We start from the raw sequence: 16,782 nt of genomic DNA on the forward strand, positions 1-16,782 counted from the left end.
CCGTCTCAGTGTTCAAAGAAAGAACAGTCACTTGGGTTCGGGTCTTGGAGGTGATAAAAGCAATGAGATTATAGCTCAACACTGTGCCCGGTGCTTGGGGAAGAGGTGAATTTTCGGGGCTATGAGCAGTCTTACGAAAACTAGTAAGGGGAGAGAAATACTGACCCAGATTCTACACCCTTCAGTAATACACCTTTCAAATGCAAGGGAAGCCCACTTCAATGGCAGGGAGTGATGGGACAGAGCTGGCTAGCCTTGGGTGCCATGGAGAAGCTTTGAGCGCCACTCCAGAGCAAGAATTCCAGATGCTTCTCCAGGAGGAATAACGACCCGATCAAAGCAGTAAATGTGCACCTCACGGCAACGTGGCAACATTACATTTACCTCGACAGTTGGGAATATATGGGGAAATAAGAAGCTAAAATAATGGTAAATGGATACCAAGCGAGGATTCGGACATCACCTGGATTTCCCCGCACAGCAGGCTGAAGTCGACGGGCAATTTCTCTGCGCTATTGTGACCTTGTTTAAGGACAAGAAAAGTTCTTCTGAGAAATCAAAGCCAAGTCTGATTTTAGCCTAACCCAATATTTTCAATATGTGCGAGGAAGGGGATCTTTGTCTCAGTCTATGGCCACTCCTGTCTGTGCTGCTGGTATGGGGAGAGGGGATAATACTGTGCAGACATACTAATACAGTGAAACCATTTTCCAAGCTCTGTTTGGTATTTCCCTGCTATGACAGCCATCCTTTAAGAGCTGTAGTTGCAGCCATGTGGAGCCACATCCATTGGCAGGGATTCAACCCAACCTAGGTTACTTTGGATGCAGTGCTTCTCGACGTCCTGGCCTCACTCCAAAACCATGTGGCTTTCCCCTCGCCTCCACAGGGAAGTGACTTGGCTGAGCAAGGCACCCTTCAGTGTTTCCCTCAGGCTCTGCACCTGCACCCTGAGAGAAAGCATCTTGGCCCACCAGCTTCTCCTCTCCACTCCCTGGTCCAACCGCCTTTAAGCTGTTGCAGGCCAGCTGAAGGGCAGACAACAACCCATCGCTGTGTTTGGCTCTGCAAGTTAGTGCAAAGCTCAGGGACGCAGAACTGCCCAAGCCCGAGTTGCATCTAGGGTAGCAAGAGAAGGTGTAATAATGCCTTGGAATGATGGCTTAGGGAGGATAAAGCGACCTGCTATAGCTCAGAGGACCTCAGAGTAGTTGGGTAATGCTTCGTGTAGGATTGAGTGTCTAGTTGGGTGACGTGGAGAGGGTTTAAAAGAGTAAAAAGCTGGAGAACCAGCAGCAGAGGAGTTGGAGAAATGGAGGGGAGGGGTGGTGGTATGGACTGACAAGGTGACAGCTTCTTTCTTCCTCTAGATCTTCCCCAGCCTGAGGAGAAGTTGATCAACACTGATCACGCCTTTTGTGTCTGTCCTAATCGAGGAAAAGTGGAGCTGGTAGAGGTAGTGGATGGGTGGAAATTGATAGGCAGGATATATTTAGTGTGGATAACCTGGATAGTTTGGATCCTAAGTTGTTGAGAGAAGTCTGGGTGGAGATCATGGAAGAACTTGCCATAATCTTCCAATCTTCATTGGATATGAGGGAGGTACCAGAAGACAGGAGAGTGACAAATGTGACACCTATGTTCATGAAAAGTTGCAAGGCCATTCATCGTAACTACAGGCCAGTTAGCTTAATAATCAAGAGGGTAAAAAAAACTAACAGGCACTTAGAGAGGGATAAATTAATTAAAGAGAGCCAGCACTGATGTGTTAAAGGCAGACTATGTTTGATTAACCTAATTGTATTTTTTGATGAAGTTAAATGCTTAATGAACAGAGTGCAGTGAATTTTAAGAAAACATTTGACAAAGTATAGAGAAACAAAGGACTGCAGATGCTGGAATCCAGATGAAAAACACGACGATGCCGGAGGAACTCAGCAGGCCAGGCAGCATCCACGGAGAAAAGCAGGCGGTCAACATTTCGGGTCAGGACCCTTCTTCAGGACCTTCAGAAACGTTGATTGCCTGCTTTTCTCCACGGATGCTGCCTGGCCTGCTGAGTTGCTCCAGCATCGTCGTGTTTTTCATTTGACAAAGTATCATGTCAAAGGCTGGTTAACAATAGGCTCATTGGATAGGTGAGTCTGTATCAGTTTGGATAAAAAAATGGTGCAAGGACTTAAAACTGTGAGACATCCTCTATAGTTGTTTTTGGGATGAGAGGATGGTAAACAATGGTGTTCCCCAAATGTCAGCGTTAAGACCACTGTTTCGTCATACATATAAGTAGGAGATTAGGATATTCAGAATGTGCCCATGATAGCAAACCTGGGAGGTGGGGGTTACTGAAGATTTAAGGATGATACCTGTCATTTGCAACAGATTAAGCAGATGGAATTTAGTACAAAGAAGTGTGAATTGTAGAGGTGTGAAGTGTTGTGCTTTGGCAAATGTGATGCAAAACACTGTACAGATTTAATGATACAGTTCCAAAGATTCTGCAGAAAGAGAAGAATTTGGAGGTTGATTGGCAAAGAACTCTGATTGTGACTGGGTTTATTGAGGGTGCAATTGGAACAGCATTGGGACCTAAGACTCGATAAACAGTTATTGAGTGCAAAAGCAGGGTAGTTATGCTGAGCCTTTGTAAAGATCTGCTCAGGCCACAGCTAGTACTGCATCCAGTTCTGGTCACAGATTTGCGGGGGATGCGAGGAAAATTTTAATTTGTTATGTTGTGAATGTTAATGACCCTGCAAGTTCCTGCCTGCTGAGAGTAATGGAAGCAAAGACTATCAATGATTTCAGAAGGAAGTTGGAGAGGAACAAGGGAAATAGACTCACAGGGCTACTGGAATAGAGTGGAGGAATAGGATTGACTGGATTGCTGCACAGAGAACCAACATGAGTCAATGGGTTGAATGGCCTCTTTCTGGAGCTAATGAATGCATGGGTCTATGATTGACTTGGTTGTCCTCTAACTGCTCCTTTTAAATGATTCAAGGAGAATGCTGCAATGAAGTTCACTACATTTTCTTTTTTGGGGGGGGGGGGTAGAATGTTCTTGGGTCACAGGCATTTGTTACCCAAATCTAATTGCTCTTTGAAGGTGGTGGTGGACCTTACTGTTGAGCCACTGCACTCTGCATGGTGAAGGTATTCCCACAGTGCTGCTAGGTGGGGAGTTCCAATTACTCCCCAAATTACTCTAAATTGGAAAAATAACCAACCTCCTCTTGAATAGTCTCTGGTTGCACATGGTAACGATTATTTCTGGAGCCTGGAGTCTACACCAACCTCTTGTAGAAGGGTATAAACAAAAAGTCTGTGTTCTGTGGCTCTGTTTAAATTTTATTCAATATAAATTGAATTTCATCTTTATTTCTACCCCTCCCCCTTGTGGGACTAAAGGATCCGGGTTAAATAGAGTTCCCTTTTGGTGGGTTCTTGATAATTTTAGCTCTCCCCTTTCCTTTCCCACCATTTGCAAGGCGACCACCAGTCAGAACTCTCTTAAGATTAATTGCAAGCTCTCCTGTCTGTGGAAACACTGCTGTGCCAGAGATTGTTGCAGTTAACTGGGAACAGTAACTTGTGGTAGGACATAAACTAATGCAGATACAGGCCTCTGTTCCCTTTCTCATCACCCCCCACCACCCCCCCCCCCCCACCTCGACTGGATCTGCTGAGCTTTGTAGCTGTTGAGCCGAGGGACTGGATCATTGCAGGAAATCTACCCATACAAGCATCGAAACGTAGGCTGATTAGAAAGAGAATGGAAGATTCCACTAAGGGAGCAGGAGGGTGGGGAAAGTAAACAATGATTGAATCAGTCTTGCTGCTTCATGATCCCTGCAGATTAATCTCTCTCAAACAACCAACAGTTTAATTCAGATCCATGGGCAGCTCATCCTTTTCGATGCATTTCCCTGATCTTTCCATATCCTTCCTTTCTCACCCAAGCTTTCATTTTCTGCTTAGTTCATCTGTAATCTTCCGGAGCAACACATTCCGTTTCCAGAACACATAAAATTGTCCCCAAATTTTTCTTTAGCCGGATATTTTGTACAACAGAAAGTTAGTCTGGATTTTCCCAACCGAAGCTAGAATTGTTCCTTGTCAACTCCCTTATAGTATACATTAGATAATCCTTTACCTCCCCTATGTAACACCAAAAGTTTCACTAATTAGGTGTGAGTCAATAGCGGTCTCTCTATACATTCACTTGGTTGCACAACAGAACCTTTAATATAGATTCAAGTCACAAATTGGAGGTCAGACTTGTAGAAGATCTCAACGCAGACCTCTATCTAGTGAGAGGTAACCAAGCAGAGGGAAGGCCTGTTGCAGGCGAAGTAAGTGGAACTACGGGACATGCAAGCAAACCTCTGGTAGCCTTACATCTGCAGAGTGGAGAGGGGTTAGTTTACAAAGCACAGGAAGCAGGTTAGTTTGCAATTTCACTGCACACTGCCACAAAGCCAAAATAAAAAAAACAGTCACCCCATTATTAGCCAGAGAGAAGCTGAGACCTGAACCTGAAGTATAGCGCAGTTCTGATAACACCTTGGGAGGTTCAAGGAAAAGATGACTGATGCAAATTTGGTTGCTCGTGCATTTGTAGAGAGTCTGCACTGATTCCGGCCAGACTCCAGCACAAGAACCCTTCCTTCATGGGAAGTTCTAAGCTGCATGTCTGTCACCAGTTCACTGAACAGAGAGCGCAGTCACAAGGCCTACTGTGCTCATCTTGGTGAAACATTGCATTGGCTGGCCAGCTACTATAGGTTTAGTGGTCAGCCCTGACGCTGATGTCTCCTCACTGTTATTGGGATTGAGTAAGGATTTTCTAGCTGTCAGGTTTATGAGACAAGGATCTTCTGAGAACCCTGGCTGGTTCAGAAGTCTCAGTGGGTTAGTAGTACCCTCCACCAAATCTTTAACTAGACTTTCCATACACCAGTTCCCCCCAGAACCAGTAAGCTACATGGAAATGCTGACAGTGGTATGTCTGTTTGCAATGGTACTGTACCACGGACAAAAGTGTTCTTGTAGGCTCTAATGCTCAGTTTCCTCTCAGTGGGGAACACAAATACTTTGCTTTGATTGGGATTGTACTTTCCATCACCTGAACACTGTAACCAGAGCAAGACTGTGGGTGCTTCATAGATTATATAGCAGCAACACGTTATGTGATTCAACTCAACTTTGCCAGGTTTATGCTTCACATGAGCCTTCTCCCACCTTATAGGATCCCTTGCCATTGCTTAAGTAAAATGCATTTATTAAGCTTCCCCTTAAACCCTTCAATGATATTTAACATAAAACTATGCATGTGGCAAGTTCCACGTTGTAGATCCTCTCTGGGTAACGTTTCTCCTGAATATATTACCCACTACTTTGTGTTTATATTCCCTAATTTTGGGTAGCCACCCCAAATGGATATTTCTTCACTGTCCTTTAAGAACTCCCAGGTCAATCCTTGGCCTATTTTCCAGAATGAAGAGTCCCAAGCCTGGGAACAACCCAATTCAGAATTCTTCCTGCTCTATTCCTTTCCGTGCCCATGGATTTGCTCCATTCCGATTAGGGACAAAGAAAGGTTGGAACGCCTTGTGGCTCGGTAAGGACTAACAGGATTAGGTTTGGCCGCTTCATTCATCCGACCCACTCAATGCCTTCGTTATTGCCTTTTTTTCTCCACAGCCATGTACTCCTCAGAATCTCATTATCCAGCTACACAACTCAGTAAACTGGTTGCATTCTCATGCAATTACTGTTTGTTGACCTTAAGCTGATGTGATGATGAAGAGCATGTGTAGAGTCAGTGATACATGTTCCATTGAGTAAGGCTCTGTCAGGGCACCACAAAAATATTCCTGCTGTCCACATGTAAGGTGTCATCAACCTGTTGGTACGCATGACTGTATCCCAGAGCTCTTTTGTAGTTTAATGGGGAAGGAGTAGGGGGTTGGGGTATGCATTGGAGAAAGGACAATATTGTTTAGATATGGACTGCCTATACAAGGGAACTTTTAGCCAAATGGAGACTTTTGGCCCAAGTTTGCTCAAAAATGACACCATATTGGCTGAATCCTGAAATCCTGGCTGTAATCAGCATCACTGTCATGGTGGGAGGATATTTCACGCTCTCTTGTTAAACCTACGATGCGGTAAAGTGCTTCAGATTACCCTGACACCTTTACCAGGATCTGCATTCTCCAGCGCAGAAACACTACTTGATCTTTTAGATCCAAGCAGGAGAGCTTCTAAAGCTGTAGCTGGATTCCCCTCAGAAGGATGTACCAAAAGAGCTAGAAGGTCCTAAATAACAGTCTATTGATCACTCAAGGGCATTTTTTTTTGCTGTTGATTGCCTCAGTAACATCAGTTTGTTTGTCAGAGGAGATGGAGGGAACATTTAATGCTTGGAGGATGCAGCATCATTGCCTGTGCCATTGAAAGCATCAACGCTCCTCAAGTGAATAGCTGCCTTAAACGAGAGGACTTAGGTTTAGAGTAAGGGCTAAGAGGGATCTGAGGAAGATCCTTTTCACCCAGAGGGTGGTTGGAATTTGGAAGGCACTGCCTAAATGGCTAGTGGAGGCAAGCACTCACATTGAAGAAGTATCAAGATGAGCACTTGAATCGTTAATGCATAATAGGTTACGGATCAAGTGCTGGTAAATGGGATTAGTATAGATAGGTGCTTGCTGGCTGGCATGGACGTGGTGGGCTGAAGGGCCTGTGTGATTCCATGAGGAGTGTGCGGTTGATTGAGAAGGATTTGGATTTGAAGGATGGTGTTATCAGAACTCCCTAGACCTGCTGTTCAGCCTCAGCCAGCAGCCAAACACAAGGCCAAAGCAGAGAAGCGCATACCTTTAGCTTGGACTGAATCTCACGAGCTTTCCTTCGGGCAAGAACCTGCATATGACTAGACACCTGCAGGAAAGAGCAAAGGGGAAGAAAAAGAAGAGCCTGTAACCATGGAGATGAATGTCCCCCGGATTCATGCCGGCTGCACATACCTTGATGCTTGCTTGGTACTCTCGCACTTTCTTCCTGGCTAACACCTGTATGTGACTAGACACCTATGTTGACGAGATAATTTAAAGACAAAAAACACAAATGAAAGGCAATGCTTCTGTCACTACTGTATACAGTGATTACATTATTAGTCAATTAGTTCAGGCATGCAGAGCCGCAGCTTCCACCACCAGCCTCAGCCTCTCCCCATGCCCACCAAGCTCCCACTATAGCTCTGCAGCTGCACACAGCCATGCAATTGAAAGGCATTTCACTTTTCTCGGCAGCCAACGTCCCTCAGGTTTTGTTTTCACCTTTGTTTTGGAAAACTAGTGCTGGGATTTGTTACAATGGCAACCAGTAATGAGCCCCACAACGTTACCAGGGGTCCATGTAAAACAACTGAATTGTTCTTACGAGTCGTACAGCACGGAAACAGGCCCTTCGGCCCACCATTCCCATGCCAACCATTGAGCACACATCCACACTAATTACTGGAGCCCCCTGGTAAAGAAAGGTAACATCTTGTTCAATCACTTTCCCACTTGAAAAAAAAATCAATGACCTGAAACATTAACTGTGTTTTTATTCTAATCTGAAATTCTTCTGTACTGGTTACAATGCACAGGCATTCCTCAGCAACATTCCACCATTATATTGGAAGTGCTATTTATCCATTGAGAAATGTGGATTGGGATTTAAATTTTAAAAAATATTGGACATAGGGAAATGATTTGCTCAAGTAATGAAGAGAGTTGTGATGAAAGGCCATTGAGTTGAATTATTAACCCTCACTCTCTCTCCCCACAGAACTGCCTGACCAGTTGAATATTTCCAGCATTCTGTGATTTATGTTAGAGACTTGAATGGGTTTGGTAAATCACAACAGGAGTCCCTCAGATCCTAGTTTCCCCATGACTGACCTGAACCAACATCAAGTTTGTAGGTTGCTACTCAGCCACACATCAATGAGATCGTGATTTTGAGTATTTAAAACATAAGAGTTTGTGTTTGCTGCTTTTATAAAGAAGATGCAAGGTGCCTGCTCTACTAAAGGATTCACTTGGCTACAGAACGGATTCCCCAATTGGCTGATGATTGCAGTCCACTGATTGGCCATCTATTTGAAGTCAGCTGAGGCTGTGAGCAAGCTATTTCTGACCTCCTCATGCACTGCCCCAACAGCAGTATTTGCTTGATCTGGGAAATCAGCTATTACATCCTTGAAGGTCTCAGTTGACTTAATCCAACAAATGCAACAAGGAATGGGTAGTGCTGTGCTAGTCTGACTGTTGTGAGAACTCTCAACTTATCAAAGTGATTAGTGACAGTATTACCCAACCCCACTGTCCTCTGAGATGCAAGTTTGTGAAATTATTCTCAGCTGGTCAGGAGAAAAATCAAAGGGATTTAAAAAAAGATAAAAATAAAATTCAATATTTTTGCACACTAGGTAGAAAATCATTGGATGTGGGAAAACATCCACTCCCCATCGGGCAGTGGAGATAGCCCGTTTGCTTTCCAATTGTGAGGGCAAGTGCAGTATGGATGTGTTGGGTAAATAATGGGGGAAGTGTGGGCTTTTGAAGGCAGATCATGTGATGACACCTCCAGGAATACCTTAAACCAGTGTTGGTAACCCTGGGATTTACAGAGCAAGTGAACATTTTTGTCTTCGTCTATGGCTGGTCCATTCATCCCAACTACTTGCTCTCTCAATCTCGGCCCCTATTCATACTAGTTATACAACGAGATGTCCTGCTGATGGATCCCAGAATTAATGATCCTCTTCCTCCCAGTCACTGAAGTGGATGGCACTTTACTCAGGAAACTCTTTAACTCCATGAATCCACCCAACCTGGCATATGTTGGGATTTCTAACCAAGATTAGATAATTCAGTGGGATCTACACTCTGGATCAGAATGGTTGGCAGTAAGTAAAGCACCCTATGTGGCTCCAAAACATGCCAAATTAATACACGTACCATCACGTACATTCATTGCGTGAAATAAGACAGGCTATATGGCCCCTCAAGCCTACTCTGCCATTCAGTAAGATCATAGTTAACCTGACTGTTGACCTCAATTCCTGCCTTGTTTCAATATCCCTCAATTCCCGTGAAAGCCCAGAAATCTACCATAGACTTGAATATAATTAATGATTCAGTTCCAAGCTGTCTGGAGTTGAGCCATCTCTAGATTCACAACCCCTTGAGAGAAGAAATTCCTCCTCATCTCAGTTTTGAATGAGTGCCCCTCCGTCCTGAGACTACATTCCTTAGATTTCTCCCACAGGAGAAATATCCTCACAGGATCTACCTTGAAGAGCCCCTTCAGAATCTTATCATTATTTCGTCTTTGAGAATGCAGACACAAGTTGCTCAGTTTTACCTCATTAGGTAACAGCGCAATCAATCCAGTAAATCTGTTCTGCACCTCCTTACAGCAAAAGAGACCAAAACCATACACAGCCCTGTGCAGTTGTAGCAAGACTTCCTTACTTTTGCACTCCCTCTCTCTATTACAATAAAGGCTAACACTCTATTTGCTTTCTTAATTACTTGCAGTAGCTGTACGCTAACTTTCTGTGACTCTTGTCCAACTCCCAGGTCTCAGTGAAAACCACAATTCATTTAAGTGAATACTCACATTTACCCACATTATACCCCATCTGCCACTTTTTCCCCACTTACTTAATCAGTCACTATCTACTGGTAGACTTTTTTTTATATGTGCCCTCTCACAATTTACTTTCCCACCCACCTTTGAATCATCAGCAAACCTGGAAGCAGTAAACTCAGTACTTCATCCATGTTGGTAATCTTAATTATAAGTAGCTGACACCCTGTCACTGATCCCTGTAGCGCCTCAGCTTGCCAACAGTTACCCTGACCCTAAGTTTTCGGTTAGTTAACTAGCCATCCATCCATACTAATACACTACGCTCAGTACCAGGAACTCTTATTGTGCAATTAGCCTTCTGTGTGTCATCTCACTGATTGCTCATTGTCCACTCTGCTTGTTCCATTCTCAAAGAGTGGGAGTAAGCTTGCCAAAGGTTATCCATTTTATGAAAACATGCAGATTCTGCCTAATTGTATTGTGACTTTCTAAGTATTCTGGTACCAATTTAGTATCATAAGATGTTATAATTTTCCAAATGACAGATGCTGGACCAACTGGCTCCAGATCCTTGCTTTCACACTTCCTCTATTCCTGACAATGCAGTTACATTTCTAGCACGATGGAAAACCCCAACCTTTCCACAATCTAAGAAACTTTGCATCAACAAATGCATCTACTATCTCTGCAGCTATTCCTTTTAAAGTCCTATATTCTGGGATCTGTCATCCTTAAGTCATATTAATTTAGTCAGTACTTTTTCTCTATAATGGTAGTGACTGAGTAAAGTTCCTCCCTCCTTTTACCATTTTTGGTATAATTTTAGTGAAGAAAGTATTCAAATTTAGATTCAAAATAATTGTTTAATGTCTCTGTCATTTCCTGTTGACCATTCGTAAATTCCCCTGTCTCAGCTTCGAAGGGAACGGCACTTACTTAAGTTATTCTCTTCCTTTTTGTGTATTTGTAGATAATCTTACAATCTGCCTTTATATTCCATGCTAATTCACTCTCAGGTGCTATTTACTCCACTCTTCCCCAATATTCTCCTAAATTACTAAAATTCTCCCAATCTTCACACCTACCGTCATTTTCATCATAAGCTCTTGCTTTCAATCTAAAACTATTCTGAACTTCCTTAGGCACATATGGGTTCCCTTCCACAGTCTTTTATTGCTCAATGGTATGTATCCTTGTTGAGATAATGAAATATTTCTGTAAATATCTGCCGTTACTTATTTGCTGCCATACTTCTAATCCACTTTCCCAAGTCACAGTAGTTAAATCGCCCACCATAGCTCTATAACTCCCTTATTTAAGTTTAAGACCCCAGTTTCAGAACTACTTTTGTTACTTCCAAAATGGATATGAAATTCTAACAGCTTGTGATCACTATTTTTGCCCCCAAAAGAATTTTAACAATCCAATCATTGATTGATCTCATCTCATTACACATGACACAATGTAAAATGGTTTGTTCACTGGTTGGTTTCACAACCTACTGTTACAGGGAACTGGCTCCAATATGTCCCCAAAACTCCCATTGCTAATTTGTACAGCCCAATCCATATGGAGATTAAAGTTGTCCTTGATTATTGTTTTATCTTTGTTAGAAGCCCCTGTCATTTCTTGATTGATACTACGTCCAATGATATTCCACAGCTGGAGAACCTAAAGGCTAAACCCACCAAAGATTTCTTTTTCTCTTCTGCATGCATACTGCTTCTAATTCCTGACTTAAGAGCCAAGATCTTTACTCATTTCTATCCTGAAGTTATCCTTTATCCAGAAGACATTTCCTTTATTTTCCTTTCTGAATCCTGGAATATTCAGTTTTTAAAATTCTAATTATTCAAATCGCCTAGGTAATTTTGCAAGCATGTTTCTGTAATGGCTGTTAGGTCATAACCATTTCTCATTCCTTGTGCCTTCAATTCATGTATCTTGACACAAAAGCTTTGTACAGTTGAAGCCTTTAACTTGGAATTGCTAACATTTTCCCCTGGTTAGCTCTATCTGTTGCTGCACTCTTATAGAGTCACAGTCATACAGCACAGAAACAGGCCATTTGGCCCATCTGGTCCATGCAGACCAAGACACCCATTTAAGCTAGTCCCAATTGCCTGTGTTTGGCCCGTATCTCTTACACACATTTCCTGTCACACTTAACATTAACTATTTCTCTACTATTGCCTTATTTTTTTTCTCTTCAACATTCTAACTTTCCACTTCCCTGAACCCCATCCATACCCTAGAGTGGACAATGATTTTCAGGAATGTCTACAGGAAAAATATCCAGGAGATGACACAGTAAAAGCAGCTTTGTGAAATGGTAGTTCTCAGTACTGAAGCATTTTCACCATATAAAGAGCAGGAGAAAGCCATTAAGCCCTTGTATGTCATTCAGCTCTTGGACTAGATGGCATCTGATCTATAATTTAATTCCATCTGTCTGCTTTGTTCCTTTACACTTCCATCCGTGTAAATACCTTCAACTGGGAAAGGCTTCATCAACTATTGAATAGGGGTACAGTGATGAGGTTGGGTTGAGGATTCCCATTTTCCCCACTGGCCTTGATATGAACATCCTGATGTGAACCCTGAGGAGCTCAGTTCCAATTTTGTTATGTTGCTTGTTCTGAACTCCCTCACCAGAGGGATAGCTTCTCTCCACAGCAAATCCTCTAACCAACCAATTGTCGGCCAGTTTTGAACATGGTGCTGAAATGATGTCCTTGCGAGGAAGACGTTCATCCCCTGGCCAACAATTTGCCTTCTTGTCCATTGTTTTAAAGTTAGGACAGTCTGACTTTCAGCTCCGAGTGTTGTTTGCTTTGGCCATCCTGTGTGCTGGCAGTAGTGCACACCACAAACAAGCATTTCAGAACATTTCGGCTGATGGGCTGACCGTCTCTTCTGTCTGACGGCTACAATGATCCCATCTTGACGACTAAAACCCACAGTATTTGGCACCAGTTAGCAATGCCACGCAGACAGACAGAAAGATTAAAAAGTGGGCAATTTTCTAAACTTTGGGTTAAAGTCTGATAGAAGGAGCTTTGCACTATCTGACTTGACCTGGGGATGAGGTTAGGTTCATGAAATGGAGAGCATTTCATCCCTCTGCCTAAAACATTTATCCCTCTGATAAGCAAGAATCCACTGCCCTGCTTTCCTGCTTGAGATCTCTGTTCAATGAACTTTGTTTTGGGAGTTAAGGCAGCACAATTTAGACAAACCTTCTACCCCACCAGCTCAGCTTGGAATGACAGTTTGATCTGTTATAAACGAACTTTCCTTTCAAAATTACCTTTCAGGTGTCTGCTTCTAGCATTCTAATGTTATTTTATACGTTCACGGGATGCAGACATCACTGGCAAGATTAGTATTATCCTCCATCTCTAATACTACCCCACATTAAGTGGCTTACCCTCATTTCAGAGGTAGTTAAGGGTCAACCATATTGATGGGCCTGGTGTCATATCCAGACACAACTAAGATTGTGAAGGGTGTTAATGATTGCTTTTTTATTGGAAATTAATATTTTCACGTTCACCACTAGCTTTTTTTTACATAATTCCAGAATTATTTCATTACTGGAATTAACTTACATTCTACCAGCTGCTCTGGTGCGATTTAAACCAGATCGGTTGCCCATGCCTGTGAATACTAGTCCAGGAACTACACCACAAAGCTACCCAATGAGGTTGCCATTCCTCTCTTATTACATGCCCATCATGCTGCCCCATTACCCATTCACTGTGCCAGCCTTAACAAAGCAGCAGCCAGGTTTCAGCACAAGCCACCCGTTTTTGCCCCAAAGCAAAGCTTCCCTGATCAGCATTACCTGCTTCCTTGTGCGTGTTTTGCCGGTCCGAAGCTTGATGTATCTTGCTATCAACTCATTGCGGCCTGTCAGAATTCAAAGGACAGTAGAAATCAAATCCTTCAGTTCCGTTAAACACAAATTATAGCAAAGAGCAGAAACATCCAGACTCAATCCATGTGACTATATTTGTAGGGATATTTCTGTTGGCCAGATTGAGGATTGATTAGTCAGCTGGCATTGATTACTATGCAGATACCTACGTTGGACACTATGTCTTTAAGACAAGGACAGGATCAAGTCCAGCAAAGACAATGTGGTCCTTTGCTAAAAAGGTGACCGGCTCTCTCTCACCTTCTGGACAGATTCATTTCATTGTGATGACCCTGTGGATTGGGCATTATGGCCTATTTGTCTGTCAATCAGATCTGGGAGTTAGGCATTAATGCATAGTTGACATTAGTACAAGCTTTAGCCAGGATTTTCAGCTAAACCAGGTTGGTTGACTTCTCTTGGTCTCCTGGAAGAAGTTTTCTCCACAAGATAGTGATATGGAGCAGTCACGATGCACAGACAGTAAGACCGGAGAGATGCGAGGTTCTTGGATAAATTGCTGTTTCTAAAACATTAAAGGGAACAAAATTCCAACTACCCTGACCCTGCTGCAGGGGAAAGTAAGGCTACGTTAATTCACCAATACAAAATCTAGAAAGGGGGAAAAGGTGTAACAGGAAAAACTAAAAACAGATTTTCAAGTGTATGACATTGCTTGGTATCTCTCTCAGTCAAACTTCTGCATCACTTAGTTTCAATGCATGCAAATTTAGGGTTCTTCTAACGAGGAGCATCTTTCTCTGATCAGCTTTGCCATCACCTTTCTCTGCTCAGTGGTTTTATCATTTTCTAGACTGCATCAAGACTTCTGGTACAGAGATCTAGAAATATCCAACAAGAAGGTGCAATAGTATCATTTAAGAAGCACTTGGACGGGTACATGGAAGGGTGGGGCTCGGAGGGATATGGGCTGAATGCAGGAAATTGGGACTTGCTGGTTGGGCACCGTGGTTGGCATGGACTGCTTGGGCCGAAGGGCCTGTATCGCGCTGTATTGCTCCATGACTCTAATTCTGTTCAACTGACTCAAGCTGTAGCAAGTGTGCTGGGAGACACCGAAATCTCAGGTTGTCTGTACCCCACCCAAATAATTCAAAGGTGAGTCAAGAGAACTCATGGGTAATATGCAGTAATATCAGAGCTCACTGTTGCAAAGGACTGCCTTCAGCCTTGATAATGTGGTGTGTGCAACACAGCTGAAAGTAAAGTGAACAATTTACTTATTTCTGGAACTATATTATAGGCTCAAGTACGTCTGTGTACTTCTGTGCATGACAGGAAAGGGTAAGGCAAGTGCTCTTCACGGTACAGGAGCAGTGACTTGAGGGAACAACTTTTATTTCTCCTTGCAGTTTAAATGCTTTGCGCATTCAGGCAAGTATTTATCTCAATTATAGTTAATAAAACTTATCACTCTCACCCAGGTTAGAACATTTAAATCCAATTCTATCAACAGTTGAGGGGGACCCTCCCAGTGCGTCCCTATTTTATCAAGTGGTCGCCCTTCACTCTTTCATATCCCGTGTTAATTTTTTTTAGGAGAGAACAGGAGAGTTCTTGCTGGGAATTCTGACATCCATCACATACACAACATCAGCTATTTATCTTACGACTGTACAATAAAACATTTCAAATTGCTTCAGGAAGTCTTCTGGCTGTGAAAGGCTTTGAGAACTGCACTGTTCTATCATTGAACGAGGTTGGAGATTGCAGAGGCTGAAAATTCAATTTTGCAAAGTGATGGGAGTGCCCCTCACTTTTCTGCATTCCTGAAATTCCTCCAAATTTAGCCCACTGCAGACTCTCAATAAATCTGCTTAAAAATAAACTCCAGGAGAATCGTTAACAGCCTCCCACGAGAGCAGCAGGTCATTTTAAGCTTTCTCTCATGCCTCATGGTCATTGGGTTTGACTTCTCATTGATAGGGACATCCACTTCTGCCTTCCTGGGCCAGCCTTAGGCTTGCTCTATTCTTTATGTAAAATGTGTAGATCCACAGATATTTGATGCAGGACTATTTCTGAAGATTCCTCTTGCTAATGTATTTTTTGGAACCTCGACATTACTGGCAAGGACAGCGTTTATTGCCCATCCTTCATTGATCTTGAGAAGGTGGGTGGTAAATTGCCTCCTTTAACCACTGCACTCCTGGTGAAGGAACTCCCACAGTGCTGATTGGCTGGGACTCCCAGGGTTCGGGTCCATCCACAATGATATATTTCCAAGGTAGGACGATGTGCGATTTGGAGGGGAACCCACGGGTGGTGGTGTTCCCATAAGCCTGCTGCCCTTGTCCATGGGTTTGAGAGGTGTTGTCAAAGTAGCATAGGTGTTTAAATGTGGTGCATTTAGGAGGTGGTACATATTGTATCCACTGAACACTGCTGGTGTATTGATGATATTGGCTTGATCTATCCTTTATTTCCCCCATTACACTTGCTCAGAACAACAGCTCTCCATCCCTTATCTGCAAAACTGCTGTTCACTCATCGCCCTGGTCTTTGCTAAGGTACACTGAATCCCAGTCCCACAGGGCAGGACAGTGGTGAAGCTCGTGGAACTGCTGCACCGACAACCCAGGTTCGAACCTAACCTCGGGTGCTGTCTGCGTGGAGATTGCATGTTCTTCCTGAGACCATTTTGGGTTTCCTCATGGCGCTCAAGGTTCCTCCCACATCCCATAGATGTGCCAGTTGGTAGGCACATTTTACCCCTGTAAATTACCCCCAGGGGAGAAGTGATAGGCATGTGAGAGAGAATGGGTTATAGGGAAATAAGTGGGGGAATGGGATTGATAGGAGTGTTCTGAGAGCCAGAATAGACTCAATGAGCCGAATATCTTCTTTCTACTTTGGAAGAAAATTTGAGAAATATATCCAGTTGAAATACTCAAACTCGCTGAAATACTCAAACTCATTTAATTCTTACAGCCCCACTCCATTGAATCTTTGTAACCCCCAATCTCTGTGTTTAAAATTACAAGAGGCTTAGATAAGGTGGATGGTAACAGTCTTTTCCCCAGGGAAGGGGGATTCCAAAACTATGGGGCATAGGTTTAGGGTGAGAGGGGAGAGATTTAAAAGGGAGCTGAGGGGGCAAATTTTTCCACACAAAGGGTAGTGAGTACATGGAACGAGCTGCCAGAGGGAGTGGTTGAGGCAGGTACAATAGTAACATTTAAGCAGCACTT

General features: G+C 43.2%; 1 protein-coding gene across 5 annotated transcripts in view; it reads right to left on the bottom strand.

Moving 5' to 3' along the window:
- Positions 1 to 16,782, bottom strand: part of LOC127580744 (transcriptional enhancer factor TEF-5-like) — a 248,985-nt gene that overhangs the window by 66,571 nt on the left and 165,632 nt on the right. For 4 of the 5 annotated variants that reach the window (XM_052034554.1, XM_052034553.1, XM_052034556.1 and 1 more), the window contains 2 exons: positions 13,499 to 13,563; positions 7,032 to 7,094 (listed from right to left, as the gene is read on the bottom strand). In XM_052034554.1, the coding sequence (XP_051890514.1) occupies positions 7,032 to 7,094; positions 13,499 to 13,563 (128 nt within the window). Of the gene's footprint in view, positions 1 to 6,882; positions 6,946 to 7,031; positions 7,095 to 13,498; positions 13,564 to 16,782 lie in introns of all 5 variants that reach the window. The other variant, XM_052034555.1, reaches the window with a different exon arrangement.

Source organism: Pristis pectinata, chromosome 20 (assembly GCF_009764475.1).
Source record: "Pristis pectinata isolate sPriPec2 chromosome 20, sPriPec2.1.pri, whole genome shotgun sequence".
NCBI classification, from domain to species: Eukaryota; Metazoa; Chordata; class Chondrichthyes; order Rhinopristiformes; family Pristidae; genus Pristis; species Pristis pectinata.